This window comes from Aspergillus sclerotioniger, assembly GCF_003184525.1.
Source record: "Aspergillus sclerotioniger CBS 115572 chromosome Unknown BO94scaffold_14, whole genome shotgun sequence".
Lineage (NCBI taxonomy): Eukaryota > Fungi > Ascomycota > Eurotiomycetes > Eurotiales > Aspergillaceae > Aspergillus > Aspergillus sclerotioniger.
Window position 1 is genome coordinate 167,434 of NW_020291004.1, and position 19,479 is coordinate 186,912.

The following is a 19,479-nucleotide window of genomic DNA, read 5'->3' on the forward strand; positions in this document are numbered from 1 at the left end:
ATACTGCTTATTTCTCATTACCGAATCCGCCCCATAACTGCTATCTTCCTTGACTTGTTCTTAGTCAGTCATACAACACCAATAATCCTCACCAACATCAACCATGGCCAATCTCTCTTCAATATTTCATACTATCATCTCCATAAACCCTTATATGCACTAAATTTCATCTAAAGAGCATCAAGGAATTAATCCACATATTTCACCCCCTTCCTATACGCAGTTCTAGCATTCTTATTAAGATCCATAGACGCAAGAAGGGTCTTCTAGATCTCCAGGGCGTACTTTATACCATCCATTTAAACAATATCGCATGGATGATATAGATAGTATCTTATAGTGTGCTTGTTTGGCATATACTCATTCGGATCGAGTGGAGGGTAGTGTTATGGAGTGAATGAGTTATGGAGTGAATGTGTTAGGGACAGAATGTCAACATTTGGCTAGGGGTTAGTGTGGATGGGCTGATAGGTGGGGGGAGGGAAGATAATAAGCGAATGAAGAAAGAAAAGGGGAAAAGGGGAGGGGGGAAAAGGGGAGGGGAGGAAAAGGGGCAGTATAGGCATGGGACATGGTGTTAGACCATGATGGAGGAAATGAGAAAATGCTTTAAGGATCGGTGACGGCATACCAATGGTCTGTGTCTCAAGAGAAAATAGAGGAACTGGCATTGACTATGATGAAGAGAAGGACGATATAAACTAATCAGTTACGAAGGCAATCCATCGTCGATCAAGTTGCAGCCTCAGATATAAGTCACAGTGAAGATGTGGGCCTGGGTGTGACCATAGTTGTTATAGTCCACACCAACGCGATCACCCATGGATGGCTGATAGGAAGCACTGCCAATTTCAGCGCCGTAATGATCCAACATGGTGATATACACGGTAGATCCGCTCTTGATGTACTCGGATTTGTCACCGACGGTGGTGCTTCTGAATTGGAAGGAGGTTGCAAGGTGCGATTTGCCGACATAAATGAGGGACGTGGAGATATATCCCTGGAGACTAGGGGTGGAGATAAGCCAGGATGTGGTCTTATCATCGGAATTGTTGTAGATGTGGTAGGGGTGGTTGTATTTAAGCTGAGAATGGAGTGAGCGCTTGATTTCAAGTTCTAGCATATGGCGGACATACCTGCTTGACTTCGTTGCCTTGGACAGTTTCCACGTTGACGTAGAACTTCTGGCTGTCAGACTTGTCGCTCGCGATCAGACCCGTAGGTAGGGCATATGAGGTGACACTGTTGAGCTTTTGAAGGTAGTCGTAGCGTTCGGCAGTCATGGCCACCGCTCCGGCTCCGGCCACAATACTAGTTTCTGTGGTCATATTAGCTGGATCATTCGATCTATAGTAGCTTTGGGGGACTTTTCGCTCTTACCGTAGCTGAGACTGAAGTCCTCGGCCTCCGCAACGGAGGGATTTACCGTCAGAAGCTTGCTGTTCGCTGCGTATCCGATCTGGAATCCGACTGAGACCGTGGTCAGGACCGGCTGCTCGCTTTTGAGGATATCCGCGAACTTCTGCTTGATATACTGGTAGCCTGGGATAGTGGAGATTACGTCTTCCACCGCAAGGACCCTCGATTGCTGTACGCGATTGTCAGACAAGAAGGACGATCAAAGCGCCAGGGAGGTGAGGCTTACCTTGACAGCACGCCAGTTGTAAAACGAGCCCACGGTGTAGGCCCATGCGGTTGGGCTAGATCAGAATACATTAGACAAACAGGTACCGGAAAGGATTGTGCAGAAGGATAATCGTACTCATTGCACAGCAGGGTATCACCGCCTTTAGCTTCCCAGCAGATAGACTTGGTCGCTGCGCTGCTTGACTCGTCCGAGCTCGAAGTGGAGGACTTGTCGGCGCTCATTTTTGCAGAAGCCTGCACATAGGGGGACGAGAACGAAAGGGCTGCCGCCGATCTCATAGCTTTGGCCTGGTCGGCTTTGGCAGTGCTAGTGGTCGCAGTAGAGTCTTCGGAAGCATGAAGCCTTCCACCCAACTGAACTCGGGTAGGGAAGAAACGACCTGCGTCTTATGTTAGAGACCATGACATACTATGTGACTGTAAACATAGGAATCCCGCACCATATTTGTCTTTGAAGCTAGAAATGTCGGCGGAAGATTTCACAGACAGCAGATCAGCCTTGCACTCCTCGGTAAGGTCAAGGCTGTGGTGGTCGAGATCAATAACTACCCGGGGAAACTGGCAAGCAATTGTGAATATAGTCCTCAATAATGCCTGGAAGAAGCTTACATACGTTGTACGTGATCGTCATCACCCGAGTATCCTCGCTTGAGCTTGAAGCCGATGAAGATGAATTATCCTCAGCATAGCTCGCAGACGCGCTAGCGCTGAAGCCAAACGCGCCCCCTCCACTATGGTACTGTGGTCAGCCAAAATTCTGTATCGTCAATGGAAGACCTTACACAGCCATCTCTGCTGCAACCTGGGACAAAGAGCTCTGTGCAATCGCACGCGAGACGGCCTTTGTCTTTTCGAACTGCTCGATGTACGAGTCGTCCTCGATACGGAACCGAGGGACTCTCAGCATTTGCTAGTAGTGGGGTAGTCAGTCGAAAAATGAGCGACCCAAAGTGTAGTAGGCTGGGTTACCTTCTGCTTAGCAACATAGTCGGAGGCAGCACTGACAGAGATCTGGTAATTCAGGAAGAGGCGTGGTTTAAGCACAAAGGCTGGGATGAGATATGAGCTGAAGAACATGGATGGGCTTAGAGTATGATGACTGACCGGTATGCATCGAGCGCTCCACCACCTTTCCCACCTTTTCATCAACCTCAACAACCTGGTAAGCGTTAAGAAGAGAGTTGTTACGCAGGACAACGCTCCAGTGCTTTTCCGACATGTCTGCGGCGTGGCTAGATGGCAGAAATATCAGCATGTAGTCCGATCCACCTTTGCCACAATGTTACTTACACAATACTGAAGGTAGTGGTGGGATTGATAAAAATGTTGTGGCTGAAACTGGTAGGCAACTCAGCAGGCTTAGGCTGTTCTGCAGTAGGAACACCTGCAATCTTGTTCTATGTATGTTGTGAGCATAATGTGGGAGGTGCTGCTTGTCTCGTGGCTTACGTCCACTGTGGCTTTGCCACCACCTCGTTGGAGGACATCCCGCAAGAAATCCTGATCCACAACCTTTTCGGATTTGAGATAAACTCGGTAGATGTCGGCGTTATCCACTTCGATCTCCTACAGTGTGTAAGTACATTGGGTCACAGACAGGATAGTCCAACTTACGCCAGCTTCGCTAGACTGTACAGGGTTAGCAACAGGTTCATATGGGAAAGATAATAGATACATACCTTTTCATTCAGGATATCAAGGTATGACTGGAAGCTGGTGGTGTCCAGGACCTTTGCACCGCGTTGGTTGCAGAATGTACTCCAGAGCCTATGTCACTTAGTACATGCCTTATGCTTCCTTCGGTGTGACATACAGTCTGGGTTCCAAGATTTTCTCACTAACCAACAGCTCGCGAACATCAGAGAGCCTCATCTTGGTGGTGTCCCCATTCTTAAAGGGGATACACGCCTTTTCCTTGATGACCCTGGTCTGACTGTTGTAGGAGTAGACGTGGAGCACCTGCTGCGACTCGCCTTTCAAATCTGTAAGGATAAGCGATGGCCATTTCATCAAACCGTGATGGGACACAAACTGGCTAGGAGCTTCGCAAGATCTTCGCTCAAGGTCTCAGCCGTCGTAGTAGTGGCATCGGCAGCAGTAGTAGCTGTGGTTGCAGCCGTAGCGGCGCCTTTGAGAAGAGAGCTCATCTTGACAGAGAAACTTGAATTGCGAGTTGTGAAAGAGGATCAAGGGTTGCAATAATGCTGGGATTGAATAGAATACTTTGAGCATGCTGGGGGAAGAACAAGACTTTATAGCATGCATACAGCACAGTATCAGCAGTCTGTAGTCGTGTACTGAGAACTTCCTACGATGTGACCTGACATCGCATCCTGGTTACGCATCCTGGTTACGCATCCGAATGCAGCTTCGTTGCTGGCGGGTGCTCTCTCTCTCCACCTCAGCTGAGGGGTAACGAACATTATCTTGACATTTCATTGGCGCTGTTCAACGTATCGACAAGGTAACACCTGCATGCTTCTAGTCCTGATCACACAATCTATAGTAGTGTGCGGTGGCAAATGGAACACATGGTGGTTATTGGACGTTGTGTCTTCAGGGATGGCAGGATGTGACATGCTATGCTTCGTTCAAATCCCGGTTGTACTTCTTAGTCTCACCTTTCTGGCTAGATGATATTTTCATATCCCGAAGGATCAGCAATTAGTTCCGATGATCGTCTCGTGTGCGATATCAGCAATTCTCTCCTTATACAGGGTTTAGCATTCAAGCTCGAAGCAAATTTGCTGTGACCCGAGGTCTTGTTGGTACTGGGAGAATGCTTTGGCGAGATTATCAAAAATTCCACAGGCCCTTGAACCCTTGCGGATGTTTTATCCGAGTGGCGACGATGCGGATATTGGAAATCCTAGAATCCACTCCAGGGCGGCCCGCTCCGTATGAGACCTGAGTACAGGATGCAAGACGATCCTGGACAGGTATCAGCTCCGTGAAAGTCTGCAGGAATTTCTCGATCGATGGCCCGGCCCCTCTTTCCGTTCTCTGGGTTCCACCTCTTAGATCTTAGCAGGGTTTAGCCACTAACCTGCGACATATTCTCCATAACTGTCTAATCTGACCTATCGAAGGAAATGATAATGCTGTTGGAACTCGTTTACTGTTACTTGGAAAGTTCGTCACGAGGTTCCCAAGCGGGGGAAGAATCCTTGCATCTCCCAGTTATTGGCGCCCTGTGCATATAGTAAGCACTATTCCTGCGAGGATTCTACCGATAACTAAGGATGAGGGCAACAATACTTTCCTGAACACTTCATAGGAGGCCGCTGGCTGTCCCTACCCCGTCAGTCAGTGAGCACTATGGGCCGGGTGAGGGGCACCTTCTGCCGGTTTTCTGTGGTAGATACTTGTGGGTTGAGCTGACTGTATGGCCGAAACCGTTGTCCGGGCCTCGTTCAACACCATCGCCACAGTCGGGGGATTCCCGAGTCATTTAGGGCCGGGTACGGATGGGAATTTGATTCTGGTCCGATTTGAGTCTTGACAGGCCAGGGCTGCGGGGTCCAGCTGCCAGCTGCATATGGGCTTAGTGTCGGAAATATGACTCCGTCCGGGATGCCCAGTTACCTAGTATCAAAGTCGAGAGCACCTAGGGTCTAGACATGGGGCTTGGTCTGATCGGTGACCAATGTGGTGGGAGTGGAACAAGAAGGTCCCCTGACGCTTTGTATAACAGGCCCACGCCTGCGGACGCTAAGCTAGGATCTGGCGATGGTGAATCGCGATGATTGGCGATCCTCGTTTTAGGTGAAGACCAACGTGGGGCGGGGCTGACAAGCGCATCTTTTAGTTGATCTCCGCAGCAATTTCAAATCCCGAACCTGGGCCTCTTTCCAGCTGGTCGCACCACGTCTGCATGTTTGTCGCTGGTTATTCATCCGAGTATACCCGGACACGGTGGCTGGCTGAAATTGAAATCGAATACACACTCATGTGCGAGGTTTGGGTTAGACTGGGATTTGCCCCTCCAGAGCGTGAGGCCGACAGCGGTGGATAGCTATCTGCCTGGGTTCTGTGATGGAGTAGTATCGGGGTATGGAAGTTGACGAAACGGGAGGGGGTTGGCAAGTGAGGGATTGTGAAGTGGCGTCGGGTTGTTCATCCTTTAGAGGGAAGAAGCGGCATTGGGATGATGAACAGAGGGGGATGTTGAGGGAGCGAGAGAGAGGGAGAGGGAGAGGCTCTCCATGAGGAGGGGGTTTGCATTGTATGTCTTGCAAGCATCCACCGGGAGATTCTCGACAACATCTCGACTCACTGGTCTCTTTCTGGGGAATCGACCTGAACATCCCCGACCTCCATATGTCATGATTTTGCCCGACAAGGCGAAAGAACAAGCTGTGCTAACTATCAAGGCGACGAGCGCAACGATTATGACATAGACAATTCACGCCATATTGATAGCTACATGGATTCATCGCGTGTTTGAGTGGGCACTGATGTCCACATTGTCCACTTCAACTCGAAGATATACGTTGTCTCAGACCAGACCAATCTACACCGTGGCAGAAACAAATATCTATTCAGTTTGCGTGATACGAAGAAAATACGGTGGGTTAGCAGCATGAGATGCGGCCACCCACCATGAGGGCCCAAACCCGGTGATTATGAATATCGCTCAATGGCCAGGCGCAGCAGGAGTCCTCTAATCATGAACAGGACATGAAAGAATGTCGCGGAGACTCTGTAGAACCTCGTTCTTTCTCCACTGAAGCCATGGTAAGTTCGCCGGTTAAGATATTCTTTGCTTGGTATACTCAAGCTAATATCAGCGCGTACATTAAATTAGGCATGTCGGACACCCACCCTCTTACCTTTGTTGCCAGGAAATTCCTTGATGTCGCCGCGTACCTACAATCTCGCCTTGTAGAGAATGTACTATGCCCACAACAAACACATCAAGGCGCATAAACATATACTGCCCCTAGTATCGGTACTGTGGCTTCGCAGTACTTCACGAGTGGCCTTTTTTTCTAGCACATCCAAATCGCTGTTGTTGATGGAAACCTCGGGGAAATGCATTGCACAATTACATTCATGCAGATGCTGTCTCTATATGCCGGTTTAAAGTCGATGTCGGGATTGTGTTTGTTGCAAACAAGTGATCCTGGTGCTCGGAACATGTGTGTTCCCCATTTAGGGAACTTACACTGTTTAGAATTGAGCAAACAAACAGTACCTTCCATCTTCTACCATTCAACGATGATGACGTCTTGGCATCCCGAATACATAGGCGCTGTGGAATAACATCTGGGGAGGTTTACCGCTTGTCGGGGAGACGAGCCATGGCGGAGAGATGCCCGACCGCAAAGGCTCGGCGATGCTCCGACACGTCCATTCCCGCCACCGCCCATCTTCATTCTTGTCTTCCCGTTGGCAACCGGTAGATATACCCAGGATATGGCAGATAAACTGTGCAAAGCACTTCTATTCTCTGACGGGTACTAGACTTTCAGCATAACTGGTGCACTGAAGAATACCAGCAGAAACCAGACAACCTGGATACTCCGATCCCCGAGACTATTGGCGCCACTTGCACCGCATGCGGCTAGCGTCACCCCGCATTGAGATGTACCGAAGCACGCGGGCGATCTGTTTCCCGACCGCTGGGGAATGCCTATATCATCCTCCGCAGGCCCGGCTTTCCGCCAGCCTTGCTCCTGCCTTGATGGTCACAGTCGGCATCTATCCAATTGAGGTGCTGGTGCAACGGATCAGCACTCACCATTGGCAAGATGACAAAAAAGGCACGCCTATCTGCACGGCAGATTTCCGAACACAAGTCACCCGAAGACTGTTGGATTGTGGTCGACAACCACGTGTGGGATGTGACAGACTTCTTGGAGGAGCACCCGGGAGGGTCCACAAGTGAGACCAAGGCGGCTTCGAGAAAGCATGGGGACTGACATGTAAACCCTAGTTATCTTAAAGTACGCCGGAAAGGACGCCACCACAGCATACTCGGAAGTCCATGCCCCGAGTGTCATCCAAACACACCTACCCCTGGAGAGATATATGGGAACCTTGGATGAATCGACGATCGCCGACGACTGGGTGAAGCTGCCGCCGACCGAGAACCCCCAGGTACTTCTGGAAAACGAGAAGCCGCCGCTTCACACCCTCATCAATTCCCATGATTTTGAAGTGGTGGCATCGAAAACGGCTAGCAAGAAAACATGGGCGTTCTATTCCAGTGCTTCAACGGATCTGCTTACGAGGAATGCAAACAAGTCATGCTTTGACCGCATATGGCTGCGGCCAAGGGTGTTGCGGAATGTGCGGTCAGTGGACACAACAACGCAGCTGCTTGGCGTCGACACGTGCCTCCCGCTGTTCGTCAGCCCGGCGGCAATGGCCAAGCTCATTCATCCGGATGGTGAACTCGCCATTGCCAGGGCGTGCGAGAACAAAGGTATCTTCCAGGGGGTATGCATCTCCTTTCCAATCGAGACCCTCTGATTGTGATTACAATCTAACTACATCCACAGGTCTCCAACAATTCATCCTATCCTCTAGAGGAACTCCGTAATGCTGCCCCTGCAGCAAATTTCTTCTTTCAACTGTATGTGAACCGGGATCGCGAGAAATCTGCGGCCCTTCTCCGCCAATGCTCCGCAAACCCCAACATCAAAGCCATCTTCGTCACGGTTGATGCCGCTTGGCCTGGGAAACGGGAGGCAGATGAGCGTGTCAAAGCAGACGAAACCTTATCGGTCCCGATGGCTCCATCTAAAGCGAAGAATGACAAGAAGGGCGGTGGTCTCGGTCGCGTCATGGCCGGATTCATCGACCCCGGATTGACGTGGGAGGATCTAGTGTGGGTGCGACAGCACACCCACTTGCCCGTATGCCTAAAAGGCGTAATGTCCGCGGATGATGCTATCCTCGCAATGGAAGCCGGACTGGATGGTATCATGCTTAGCAATCACGGTGGGCGCAACCTAGACACCAGTCCGCCGTCCATTGTCACGCTTTTGGAGCTTCACAAGCGGTGCCCAGAGGTCTTCGATCGAATGGAAATTTATGTCGATAGTGGTATCCGTCGGGGCACGGACATCCTGAAAGCTGTCTGTCTGGGGGCCACGGCGGTGGGGATGGGACGCAGTATGCTTTTTGCAACGAACTATGGCCAGGAGGGTGTGGAGCATTTGATCGACAGTACGCCGTCCATCCCAGTCCTTTGTTTCAGTTAGTTTGTTTGCTAACGGAAAGCTTTGTAGTCATGAGAGACGAACTGGAAACGGCAATGCGTAATACAGGAATCACCAGCCTTGACCAAGCGGGTCCTCATCTCGTCAATACGGGGGATATCGACCATCTTGTTCCTAAATCTGCTAGACATCCGTACGCACGGATGATCGCTAAGGGACGGGGTTTACCTAGACCCAAACTTTGATCGGTGCTGAAATTCGGGTCAAAGTATCGAACAGCGACATGTGCCGAGATTAGATACATGTCGGTCTGCTAGTCATCACAGGGTGTCCGACATATTGTCATCAAAGGGCGCCATTAACGTGTGGTGATTCATATCTACCAACTACATCCAACCTAAATAACGTATTAACTTTCTGTATGTCCAATCCAGACGAGATTAATATGCACAGGCCCAGTCCGTAGAACATCGCGATTCCCCTATTGTCTAATGATCCTCCAACCCGCATGTAAAGGCACTTGAGCACGATACAACACGTAAGCCCCTCCTAAGTCTACATAAATCTTCGACCCACGTTTCCAGTTACCCATCACAATAATCTCCAGATCATTTTCTTTTCCACCGGATCTCTAGGTAGGTCCTGTGTATCAAAATCACCAACGGAATCCACATCTGCTAGATTGAACAGACTAGTTGAATGCATACGACCGTACCACAGACCCACAGAACAATATCACCCTCTATTCCTAAGATAATTCAACATTACATAATACATGTCAATTACAATGCCCAAACATCCATAATAAGTACCGGCGTCTACCTAGAGAACCCCGCTATTTTCTCCCCCGTATATCAACACAAAGCCCCAAAAAGATCCTCCAGTCAGCAGAATCTCCGCAGAGAATACCTGCACGAAGCCGGAATATGCCTAGCAGAACAAAAACTACTCCCGTTAATATCTATATACAAGTAAATACCTCCATAAGACAAACTCATCTCAGCAGCCGAGGCCGGGAACGGGGACCGGGACATTGAAAGGACAGAGTCATGTGTTCAATCAATCCACCACCAAAAGCCGAGGGATTGAGTTTAGACCCCGACCCATCATCTTCACCTTCTTGCACTCACCTGAGTCATAAATCCCAATAAGGACAAATATATATACGACCCTAAAATCTCTCAACAAGACCCTGGGCTGCGTGGCTCGAGGATCAACACAAAAAAAAAAAAAAAGATCAAACCAATGACATGCACACCAACCCGTCGTGTGTGTGTGCCTTTACCAAGTCCCTGCCCCTCTTCAGTGGTTGGGTATGAGTCGTATTTAGTATGTTTGTGGGATACTTCTATTTGGAAGGAATGCGATGTTGCTAACGCGGACAGGGTTTATTCGCAACATCTCCGGTAGTGTGACCATGGTGGTGTGGATAGTGCGGTTGGTTGTCTGGGTGGGGGAAATGTCGGACTGAGTTTGAGGCGGGAACTCAGTAAGTAACACCGGCCTGCTTGATATCTAACCAGCAGTATTTATGGGTCGTTGCCGTTGGGATGATCCTTTGGACGTTCTCAGGGGTAGGGATTACGATTTGTTGGGTGTACTTGAATCTCTGACGGTGCGCTGGGATTCTTAGGTCGAGATGGGTGGGTCCTCAAGCGGAGAGGAGGATTTTATGAGTGCGATTATATGTGTGGTTTATCTCAGGATAGAGGAAGATATTGTGGAGGGAGGGTTTGATGGGGTTCGTGATCGATTGGGGAAACACTATGGGGGATGGGTCGGGGATACGGAGTGTTATATAACTGGAACTAGAACTGGAACTGGAAGGATGGGAGAAGGTACGGTGTTGTGCTATATGGCTGGGATTGGGGACTGGAAGTGTGGGGGAGCGTGGTCTGTCGTGTCTTTTTATGGAACATATGACTAGATTTGTTACGGCACAGTGAGAGATTACGATCTCTTGGGGAGGTTTAGAGGTGCACGGGGAATATATATTGATGGAGGGAAGGAGTCTTCTTTGAAGCATTGAGGCTGATGAGCCAGGGGGGGTATTATGATCAATGAGGAAGAAATTTTTCAAGATAAGTACACAACCCCTTTTATATATATCCAGGGATGCTCTCTCTCCTCTGCACACGTTTCCTTCTATCTTCAAATTCGATAGTTCCCAGTAAATAACACGAGCATCATGGACTCCTTAGGACTAGTATGATTGTTATAATGAACACAAAGACGAAACCTAATAGTTAGTACATAGATTTGTTTCTGTTGACATACAACGACCTACAAGCACCACCTAGCTGAGGGTTTTACTCGACCTGGTCAGTCGAACTATCTTGGCATTGGAGATAGTGTCGAGAAAGTGAAAAGATGGCGTGGAAAGAGGAGAGATGACTCGCCTGTGGTACGTGAAAAGGAAGATGGACGCGAAAGGGATTTAACACTACATGTATAATTAGGATTGTGCACCGCACAACAGACACCGACAGATATCGCTCATTTCAGTGCGACAGGCTATGGTAACCTGATTGGTATGGCAGACCAAGAGTGCATTGCAGAAATATCGGGTAGTGTGCTACAAAGGAACTGACTAAGTCCAAGTACAAAGATTGCAGACGTAGAGTTCTCCTGAAGTTATAATTGTTCTCCAAGGCTGCGTGTAACCATATCATTGGCAGGTATCGTCCAGAGTGCCCCAAAAGGGCGGATTCATACCACCTCAACAGTTTGTCTTATCTCTCGCAACTCCCAGATCTGACCCCTCGCAGGCTTCAGACTGCGTCTCCCTTCGGCGGTAGCCACAGTATGTACCGGACTCTGAGGCACAGCGGGTGAATCTTCATCCCACATTGATGGCCATCGACCTCCAGCCTTTGCAGGTCTTAGGGGTGCCCTCAGATCGGCACTGCTATCATCAGCCTTCTTCGCCGGCCCAGTGTTGTCAGTATTCACGAGGCTGCGATCTGACCATCCTCTAGGGCCAAAGAGAAAAACCCTTCTAAGGTATCCCGGGCGACGGATAGAGCGACTACCTTGCGCCTGTTGGGATTCCAAGCGAGTGAGGGAGGAATTCTTGCTGGTTTTCGATCCTCGCAATGACCCAAGACTGAGAAGACTGCCGAGAAAGGTGCCGGGCGATGCGTCGCGGGCAAGACGGTAGATGATAGGAAGACAGATCGCGACGATCGCGACGCCGATTTCAAGCATACCCCAGAACATCAGGATGCTGACAATTCCTGTGATAATGGTTGAGGATTTTAGATGGAGGAATGTCTGGATGGGAGAACGAACCGATGTCATCGTTCGACGACACTCCGCCGACAGTAGTGTGAGAGAATACTAAGATCATGGTGTTAGTGTACTGTAATGCAGGTGTTGCGTTTGGGATATTCAAAATAAGAGGCATACATTTGGGTCCGAGGATGCTGGCGAAGAGTGCCATGCGAGCTATACCACAAGCCGTCGCACTGAAAGGTCAACGTGGATGCCCATCAATCAGGAATACTACACTCACATGGATCCGACGAAGAAGATCCCAAGGATTCCGATACGCTTCCTCAACGGAAGATGAAGAGACATCACCTATTCAAGTTAGCAATGATCTCCAATCGATGAGAGCTATGTGGTAATGTCAGCACCTACCAAAGGTAGCGGAATGGCCAGAATGATTAGATCCACCAACACATCAGAAACCGCAAATGCGATCAGGAGACCAAAGGTATTGATACAATGCTCCACAACCTCGCCCAGTGTCGAGAAATTGGCCATGAAATGAGTGCCACACGACGACATCAGTGCAATGATAAACGTCGCTCCCCAAGCGATCACAATACCAATCAGCGTCCAGCTGGCGATGTTGAAGAGACGTCCAACAAAGATTCTTCGATAGAAAAACAGCACTGAAAGTTTGAGAGCCGTGAGAGCTGCGATTTGGAGGATGTCAAACGGGAACTCTAACTGTGCGTCGGAATGTATTAGCACTATTTTTTGATAGACGGCTGCTTTGAAAACACCAACTACGGGAGATTGAGCCCACCCGTTCCAGCAAGATCTGATCCCATCCATCGTAGCTGAGAATACCCAATCCGATGTCTTCAGGTGAATGGCTTCCGACTGTATGTGTGGCGGCACCTGTCCACCTCGTCCATCAGCTTGGGTGCATTGCCAGACCGCCGAGGGTGAAAGGGCTTGGTACCGGTGATCATAAGGGCCGCGGCAGCTGTCACCAGAGCCTATTGCACATCGAAGTGTCAGCCAACATGTCCATTGAGTTTCTCATCGAGGGGCACAAGGCTATGTCTTGAGGGGGGAAAGCACACCCATGCTGCGAGTGCAACCCAATCATCTACTCCCACCTGCTTCCTCCGATATTGCACATAAAATCGACCAGATATGGCCAAGGTTCCCAGAAGCGTAAATAGTATGCCCACGCCAAGCACGCTGTCTTCATTTACGTAGGTCATTCTGTCGCAGGATAGGGGTTTGGGCTGTGATTAGAGCCAGTGTGAATATCACGAAGTAGTCCCAAGCCTCACGTATTAGTAGCCTCTGGTGGTGACAGTGTTGAGGAAGCAACGACACCTCCACCCAGGGGCAAATAATGCTCAGCCCCGCAGTACTCCCAACTTATGGTGACTACGGAAGACATTGTTTGACAAACGGCTGCGAATACCTGATTTGCGTTTTGCATCTGCATATCTGCCAAGGGAGGGGGGCTGTGTGCGGCGGGGGCCATAAGCTATCGCTGCAGAAGCTTCAGGGATTGTAACCTGTCTGTCCCGTCTTGGTATATCCCCGCATCGTTGGACTGCAATGTGACACAGGGGATGCACGAGCCGGAGCAGCGGACATCGATACGTATCCGGAGTCCCTATTGATCTGCTCCGGCGGGGATAAGCGCTGACCAGCGCTGAAAGTCATGGATCCCCCCCCCAACACAATCGCCGATACCTGCGTTATCCAATCGACTGGTGACAGGCTCAGGTCAGATGTGGCTGTTCCTCCCAATCAAAAACAAGGGTAACTTCATCATCTTTCTACATGTTCTGTCGGATCTTCTCTGTGTAGCTGACTGACACGTGGTGCAATATAGACGGCAGATGAGGCATCGAACATGCCCGTGAAGTCGAGCCCTCTAACAATAGAATACGCGATACACGATAGAGAGGACTTGGTGGTTGGAGGCTATAGTTCCGACGCGCACAGGGTAAATAAGATGCTCATCGTCTTGAACGAATCACGTAGCTTCATTATGGTATTCTAAGTATCGCCATTGCACTCAAGGCTTCCACACAGCCTCAATTATAGCCATTGCAGCACCATCTGGGTCCAGACTCGTACATCAGCGAAGCGAGGATCGGCTTTCGAAAGCAGCTCAATCCAGTCGGCCTCCTCCCTTTCCCGGGCATTAAATAAGCTGAACATGGTCATGTCCATTTCCCTAGGCAGCCATTCAGTCAGCGCTTGTCATCATAGTCGGCAACCGAGGGGTACACACCGAACTGCACGTTCTTTGATCAAAGACATGGTCCCAGGTTCAGGCAGCAGATAGTCATTCACCACAATTCGGGCCCCCGGGCGCAAAGCCGGCACAAGGGCCTGGAGGATCCGGGTTGCATGAGAGTCGGACCAATTGTGGAATATATTCCGGAACAAGTACACGTCGGCCTGAACGGGTTGCGTGGTGAAGAAGTCATAAGCTTGAAACTCCACGCGGTCGCGCACGTCGTCGGGCAGAGTCTCGGCGACACCCTGGATCATGCTGGGTAGATCCTGAACGATGAACTTGAGACGACGGTACTTCTGGGCTAGCAGAGTGCTGATGTTGCCTTTGGAGCCTCCGACATCCACGATGGTGCCACTGCCGAGCGTATCCCATGGGTATCCTTGCACCAGGTGTGAGGGCGAGTTTCCATGGCCGGCAGCAAGGAATGACATTGCCCCGGCAAAGCGGCGAGCCATCTCCGGGTGAGCTGCGTAGTACTCCCATGGGGGCATGTCGGTGTTGTGGTAGTGAGACCAGCCCTATATTCCGGATTTGGTCAGTGGGCTCGAGGGCCAGGGAAATGGCCAACCTACCGATCTACCTGGTGCGTCACTCTGGTGTTGATCCAACGCAGGGAGTGTCTGCCACAGGTGAGAATGTTCCACTTCTGTCAGAAGTTAGGCGAACCTACATGTGCAAACGCCTGCCAAACCTCTTCGAACACGTACCCCAGCCCAGCACTGGCGTGCGGATCGTCGACTAGTTTGCGTGAGGCCGCGGTGTGAGCAACATAACCCTTACGCGGTTCCCGGAATATGTGGTGATATGCCATCGCAAATCGCAGACTGCGACGGAGGTTGACCTCATCGAGCCGACAGATCGCAGCCAGCTCGCTGAAGGCAATTTCTCCATGTATGGGAACATGCCGCGCAACGTCGTATCGGTAGATGACCTGAAGGCCCACGCCATTGTACTAATTGCGACAAAGGCTGTCAGTACGTACGGGCGTTGCGGCGAGGAGGCTCCCATGATGACCTACTACTGGAAGAAGGCAGAGGGTCGGCCCCAAGAGAAGATTCTGAAGTTCGAGAATGGATGCTAGAGCCTCTTCGCGAGCCGTGACAAGGTCTCCTGACAGACCTAGGTCCACGGGACCGTCTTCGTCAAAGCTCGGGGTGGGAAGGCCATTGCGCTGTAGATAATCATCTATGTCCGCCGTGCGCTGTTGAATGCGCGAGGCGAGCTGAATGATCCGAGTGGCATTCATGATGCTGAGCAGAGGGGTAAGATGCCAGTGGACAGGAGGAAACAAAGCGATAGCATTGGGAAAGAATAAACACGGAGTAATGGACCCTCGGGGTGGACAGCCTATTATAGGATCACTGAAAATATTTACCTGCGTCGTACTCAACTCACTTTCACTGACTCACCAGGCTTGATTGATTCAGATAATGCATCTTTACTGGGAGGACATGAAGGAGGCAAAGACCTAACGGAAAGCTCATGCGTCACCATGACTGGTTTGCGGAGGGCTTGGTGTGGTGTCGTGCCAAACTGGAAGAGACAGACGAATTGTTTGGATAGATAGGCTCATAGCCTGCATCGCCGCCTTCTCCGTGTTTTTCTTCATACGTGCGCCAAGGCCAACCAGTCGGATGACCACTACTTGATGCATCCCGGGGTCAAACCTCCCCTCCTCGGATCAGTTGGCCAGAGATACGGCCTCACTTGTGGGCAGCCCTGATGGCCCTCACCCTTTTCTATATCTACTTCAAATGACGATTTGAGGTGCACTGCTAGGAAGGAAAGCAACCTCGCACGGATCAAGATCCCTCGCCCCGAATTTTGTCCTGAAGAATTCATCGGATCGCCATCTACCGAGCAACGTCTTGCACGTTACAAAACTCTTGATTGGTTCCAATCGGAACCGTGGAGCCATATCGTCCTCCATACAGCGGTGCAAGTTTCCATGGTGACGTAGGCCACCTGCCGTGTGACTTTTCGGCCATGGTGAGTCTCTGCTACCACAAGCTGCAGTACAGCGCTCAGGAAGTCACCATGGAAAATAAAATACGAAGGCCATTTTTGAATGACAGGGGTGCAGATGCAGATCACTCCGGCCGAATTGCCCAAGTTAACGGGTTCAGGTGGGGGTAGGTGGTTGGATGCAGAGCTCCGGGGAAAGCCTTCCGACAGCCCAGCGCCAGGTGAGATACATTCAATGCTTAATCACCGAGCTGGGCCGACCAGGTACACACACTTTGTACATACATCATATGTATGGGAATCGGCAAGCGCGGCAGACCTTGGCACCGTTGACCGATTGGCAGACCTGCCATATCATGCAAGAACAGGCCGATTTCCAATCAGACGACCACTAGGAAATAAACCGGTATCTAACAACACATACATACTCTACATTGAAAGTCAAACATGCAGGAGGAAGCCAACAGGAACGACACACAAGAGTGCCATGTTAACTTGTTTGCTTTTGCGGAACTGTGCAGATCGGCGGGCTCTCCATGGTTCGACTCAACGCCCATAGCAAGCAAGCAAGCAAGCGTCGACCAGCCTGAATTCCTTGCTGACAGGCTGTGCCCCCAAATTACAAAACGACTTGGAGTGCTGTGTAAGGTGGCGTTATTATCCACACCAGGCCAGCATGCCTGGCTCGGTTTGCGACGCTCATTTGCTGCCACAGGGGCCATGGATAATGTCGTGCAGGGAGGCTAAGCAATGCCAAACCACTTGGAATCGCAGCTGACGGAAACCAGCATCTGTGTAGCCATTGGCCAATGGTATCATGCAACCCGCTCTACCGAGTGCCCACTGCCTTTCTTCTTGTCAGGTCGACTCTAGTGCGCCCTGGTGCTAGACAGGATTCCTATAGTTACACAGTGGGTCAAGCACCGCCTCCTGTGAAACCTTACATTGCGGGCAATAAATTCCTGTGGTAAGTCCGGAAGCTTTCCTGATGGATACAGTGTTGACTAATTTCTTCCAATCAACCTCTGCGCGCAGTCGGTGTCGAATTGATGGGATGGCCCGCCCCCATGTTTGCGATCGACATCGATGTGCGTCCATTACCCTGTGACTGAGCAATAGAAATGCAGGGGTCAATCCCTGCAGCCCCATTGCTAATGCCCACTGTAACAGGCAAAACGACCCGTCTACCGCAGGAACATTCCAGCCACGCGGGCTCCTCGTGGGTTCACGATGCCAGTCGGCATGGTAATGATACTATCGAGGGAACGCGCGCGTATTCTGGCCGTGAGGGATTTTCCAGCGTCTGGTCACAGGTTTTGTCACACCGCCAGGGGTTCTTACCGGGGCGAGAAACCAGGACCAATAATAAGACTTGCCCCAGTCCTCCAAAAACGCCACCTACTGTATGTGCTTGTTTGATCCTGTTTGCCTACAGAATGCGTTTCCCAGGTGCAGTTCGTCTACCGTTTCCTATAATTCGGGCCCGGGTATTTGAGCCCGCTGTTTATGAGAGCACGTAGAATGGTAAGCCGAATTGCCAACCTTCTTACATCAATTCCTCCACGCCTTCTAATCTCCCCTAAGCCCCCGCGAAATGCAGTATCCCAAGCTCGTCAGCATGCTCCTCATCATCGTTCCCCTCGCCGGCCTGACCACGGCTGCCCCAGTCGCTGATGCCAGTGCTGAGCCAATAAACGGTGAGTTCACAACAGGGCCACTTGGAATTTCACGAGATGACAAGCTAACGGGGTTTACAAAAGCAATACGTCGCGTGCCGTCCGCCGACGATGTCGATCTTAAGGCAATCGGTGATGTCTACAAGATGTAAATTGTGGACGGGTTCATTGTTGGAGTGGTGGAGAAGGAGGTGATGAATTTTGTGTATGGAAGGAAACCTTGATGTTCGTTCTGTTAGATGTCTAGTCTACAAACAATTTGAGTCCCCTGTGACAACCCAGAATTCAATGCCGCCCAGACACACCTTGACAAGGAGTATAAAGTATCTCCAACCCGCCGACCGAACCCCCTCTCCCGTCCCCTGCATTTGCCTCTTCCCTTTCTCTTCTTATCATGAAACACTGGATCAAGGACCTCGTGTCCCAACCCCAATCCTCCCAACTATTGACCACCACCACTACCGACGACTCTTTCGCTATCACATCCAACAATCAGACCTATACTCCTCGCAAAAGAACGGGAACATGCTTCCTCCTCATTCTCGCCGCAATGGTCGTCTGGCTCAGCGGCATAGTCATGGGCATTCTCCTCGCGCAGACCAATGCTCTCCGCCCCAATCAGGCCGAAACAGCACCCACCAGCACAATCCCTCAGAGTATGCATCCCTCCAATTCATACCACCACACCCAAAGCAGGACCAAACCTCACACTGTCCGGATCAGTGATAATCACCACGCACACAACGCAGAAAGTCCAACATAATCCGGCATTTGAAGCCCCTCCGCCCACGGGTGGAGGGGCCGAGCCGGTGTGGGATTCCTTGATACCAGGTACATACATAAATACCTACGCACTGTTCTCATCGATACCTTTCCCTATCCTTGCTGCATTCCTTTTCCATTTTTTTTCATGAGCGATTGCACGAGCACAATAATAACTAGGATTCTCAAATCCACAGATGGTTTGGGTTATGTCCTCCACCCAACCCTCAGCCCTAACATATCCGTCGTTGGGGTGTTTCATCAATTACACTGCCTGGTTGGTTATCCCCTCCCTCCCCCCTTTTTTTCATTTCTTCCCTCTCATTCCACCGAGTATTAAACATGCAAAGTATCTCATCCGTCGGGCCTACTACGCTCCACACAACCCTCACTCAAACCCATCAAGTGAAGAGAAAGCCTCCTTCGACACGGGGGTTGACCGGCCTCCGCATGTTGGTCACTGTTTTGATTACCTCCGACAGAGTTTGATCTGTACCGCCGATTCGCGACTTGAACCTGCTACGCAGAAGGCCAACGGAAATCCCACCTGGGGGTTTGAGAGAGTGTGTTGGGATTTCGAGGAGGTGAAAAACTGGGCGGGGAAGTGGAAGGCGTATGATATTAGTGGGAGCTTTGTGCCGTTTTCTGTGGAGGATCATCATTTCTAAGCAGATTGAGAATTGGTTTTTTTTTTTATTTTTTATTTTGGTAGGGCAAGTGGGGATAGTTGGGATGGATATTCATAACGGTGAAA

General features: G+C 50.4%; 8 protein-coding genes across 8 annotated transcripts; 5 read left to right on the top strand and 3 right to left on the bottom strand.

The window, feature by feature from the left end:
• Positions 1-745: 745 nt before the first annotated feature.
• BO94DRAFT_624296 (uncharacterized protein) lies at positions 746-3,794 on the bottom strand (the record flags this gene model as incomplete). Its single annotated transcript, XM_025617204.1, has 16 exons — positions 746-1,084; positions 1,137-1,318; positions 1,381-1,588; positions 1,646-1,700; positions 1,763-2,027; positions 2,088-2,205; positions 2,261-2,378; positions 2,430-2,557; positions 2,617-2,696; positions 2,752-2,879; positions 2,938-3,044; positions 3,097-3,213; positions 3,262-3,276; positions 3,327-3,414; positions 3,461-3,629; positions 3,680-3,794. 16 exons carry the CDS (start codon positions 3,792-3,794, stop codon positions 746-748), a joined length of 2,232 nt encoding a protein of 743 aa, XP_025467288.1.
• Positions 3,795-7,084: 3,290 nt separating this feature from the next.
• On the top strand, positions 7,085-9,256 carry BO94DRAFT_535198 (FMN-dependent alpha-hydroxy acid dehydrogenase). The gene is made up of 4 exons (XM_025611726.1): positions 7,085-7,533; positions 7,586-8,091; positions 8,154-8,823; positions 8,886-9,256. The coding sequence occupies exons 1-4, from the start codon at positions 7,401-7,403 to the stop codon at positions 9,059-9,061; spliced, it is 1,485 nt and encodes a 494-aa protein (XP_025467289.1). The 5' UTR covers positions 7,085-7,400; the 3' UTR covers positions 9,062-9,256.
• A 2,233-nt stretch (positions 9,257-11,489) lies between these two features.
• BO94DRAFT_575212 (uncharacterized protein) lies at positions 11,490-13,296 on the bottom strand. Its single transcript, XM_025615065.1, has 6 exons — positions 13,136-13,296; positions 12,948-13,048; positions 12,459-12,867; positions 12,331-12,398; positions 12,108-12,283; positions 11,490-12,052 (listed from the first exon to the last, which is right to left on the bottom strand). The coding sequence occupies exons 1-6, from the start codon at positions 13,277-13,279 to the stop codon at positions 11,526-11,528; spliced, it is 1,425 nt and encodes a 474-aa protein (XP_025467290.1). The 5' UTR covers positions 13,280-13,296; the 3' UTR covers positions 11,490-11,525.
• Positions 13,297-14,094: 798 nt separating this feature from the next.
• Positions 14,095-15,864, bottom strand: BO94DRAFT_565987 (O-methyltransferase-like protein; the record flags this gene model as incomplete). Its single annotated transcript, XM_025614528.1, has 6 exons — positions 15,341-15,864; positions 14,993-15,274; positions 14,895-14,942; positions 14,314-14,840; positions 14,136-14,256; positions 14,095-14,112 (listed from the first exon to the last, which is right to left on the bottom strand). Exons 1-6 carry the CDS (start codon positions 15,566-15,568, stop codon positions 14,095-14,097), a joined length of 1,224 nt encoding a protein of 407 aa, XP_025467291.1. The 5' UTR covers positions 15,569-15,864.
• A 413-nt stretch (positions 15,865-16,277) lies between these two features.
• BO94DRAFT_67024 (uncharacterized protein) lies at positions 16,278-17,093 on the top strand. The gene has a single exon (XM_025617593.1). The coding sequence runs from the start codon at positions 16,391-16,393 to the stop codon at positions 16,844-16,846; it is 456 nt and encodes a 151-aa protein (XP_025467292.1). The 5' UTR covers positions 16,278-16,390; the 3' UTR covers positions 16,847-17,093.
• A 155-nt stretch (positions 17,094-17,248) lies between these two features.
• Positions 17,249-18,236, top strand: BO94DRAFT_624299 (uncharacterized protein). The gene is made up of 4 exons (XM_025617205.1): positions 17,249-17,375; positions 17,458-17,811; positions 17,872-17,984; positions 18,048-18,236. The coding sequence occupies exons 1-2, from the start codon at positions 17,276-17,278 to the stop codon at positions 17,805-17,807; spliced, it is 450 nt and encodes a 149-aa protein (XP_025467293.1). The 5' UTR covers positions 17,249-17,275; the 3' UTR covers positions 17,808-17,811; positions 17,872-17,984; positions 18,048-18,236.
• BO94DRAFT_67034 (uncharacterized protein) lies at positions 17,794-18,241 on the top strand. The gene has a single exon (XM_025617594.1). It carries the CDS (start codon positions 17,882-17,884, stop codon positions 18,113-18,115), a length of 234 nt encoding a protein of 77 aa, XP_025467294.1. The 5' UTR covers positions 17,794-17,881; the 3' UTR covers positions 18,116-18,241.
• A 116-nt stretch (positions 18,242-18,357) lies between these two features.
• BO94DRAFT_624300 (uncharacterized protein) lies at positions 18,358-19,474 on the top strand (the record flags this gene model as incomplete). Its single annotated transcript, XM_025617206.1, has 3 exons — positions 18,358-18,619; positions 18,687-18,772; positions 19,076-19,474. The coding sequence occupies 3 exons, from the start codon at positions 18,358-18,360 to the stop codon at positions 19,391-19,393; spliced, it is 666 nt and encodes a 221-aa protein (XP_025467295.1). The 3' UTR covers positions 19,394-19,474.
• Positions 19,475-19,479: the final 5 nt, after the last annotated feature.

Coding starts and splice junctions, on each gene's coding strand:
- BO94DRAFT_67024 (XM_025617593.1), top strand. CDS start 16,391: ATGACAGGGGTGCAGATGCAGATCACTCCGGCCGAATTGCCCAAGTTA.
- BO94DRAFT_535198 (XM_025611726.1), top strand. CDS start 7,401: ATGACAAAAAAGGCACGCCTATCTGCACGGCAGATTTCCGAACACAAG. Junction 7,534..7,585: donor GCACCCGGGAGGGTCCACAA/GTGAGACCAAGG, acceptor TGTAAACCCTAG/TTATCTTAAAGTACGCCGGA. Junction 8,824..8,885: donor TGTGGAGCATTTGATCGACA/GTACGCCGTCCA, acceptor AAAGCTTTGTAG/TCATGAGAGACGAACTGGAA.
- BO94DRAFT_575212 (XM_025615065.1), bottom strand. CDS start 13,279: ATGACCTACGTAAATGAAGACAGCGTGCTTGGCGTGGGCATACTATTT. Junction 12,399..12,458: donor TGGCCATTCCGCTACCTTTG/GTAGGTGCTGAC, acceptor TAACTTGAATAG/GTGATGTCTCTTCATCTTCC. Junction 12,053..12,107: donor GTCGTCGAACGATGACATCG/GTTCGTTCTCCC, acceptor CCATTATCACAG/GAATTGTCAGCATCCTGATG.
- BO94DRAFT_67034 (XM_025617594.1), top strand. CDS start 17,882: ATGCAGTATCCCAAGCTCGTCAGCATGCTCCTCATCATCGTTCCCCTC.
- BO94DRAFT_624299 (XM_025617205.1), top strand. CDS start 17,276: ATGGATACAGTGTTGACTAATTTCTTCCAATCAACCTCTGCGCGCAGT. Junction 17,376..17,457: donor TGTTTGCGATCGACATCGAT/GTGCGTCCATTA, acceptor CCACTGTAACAG/GCAAAACGACCCGTCTACCG.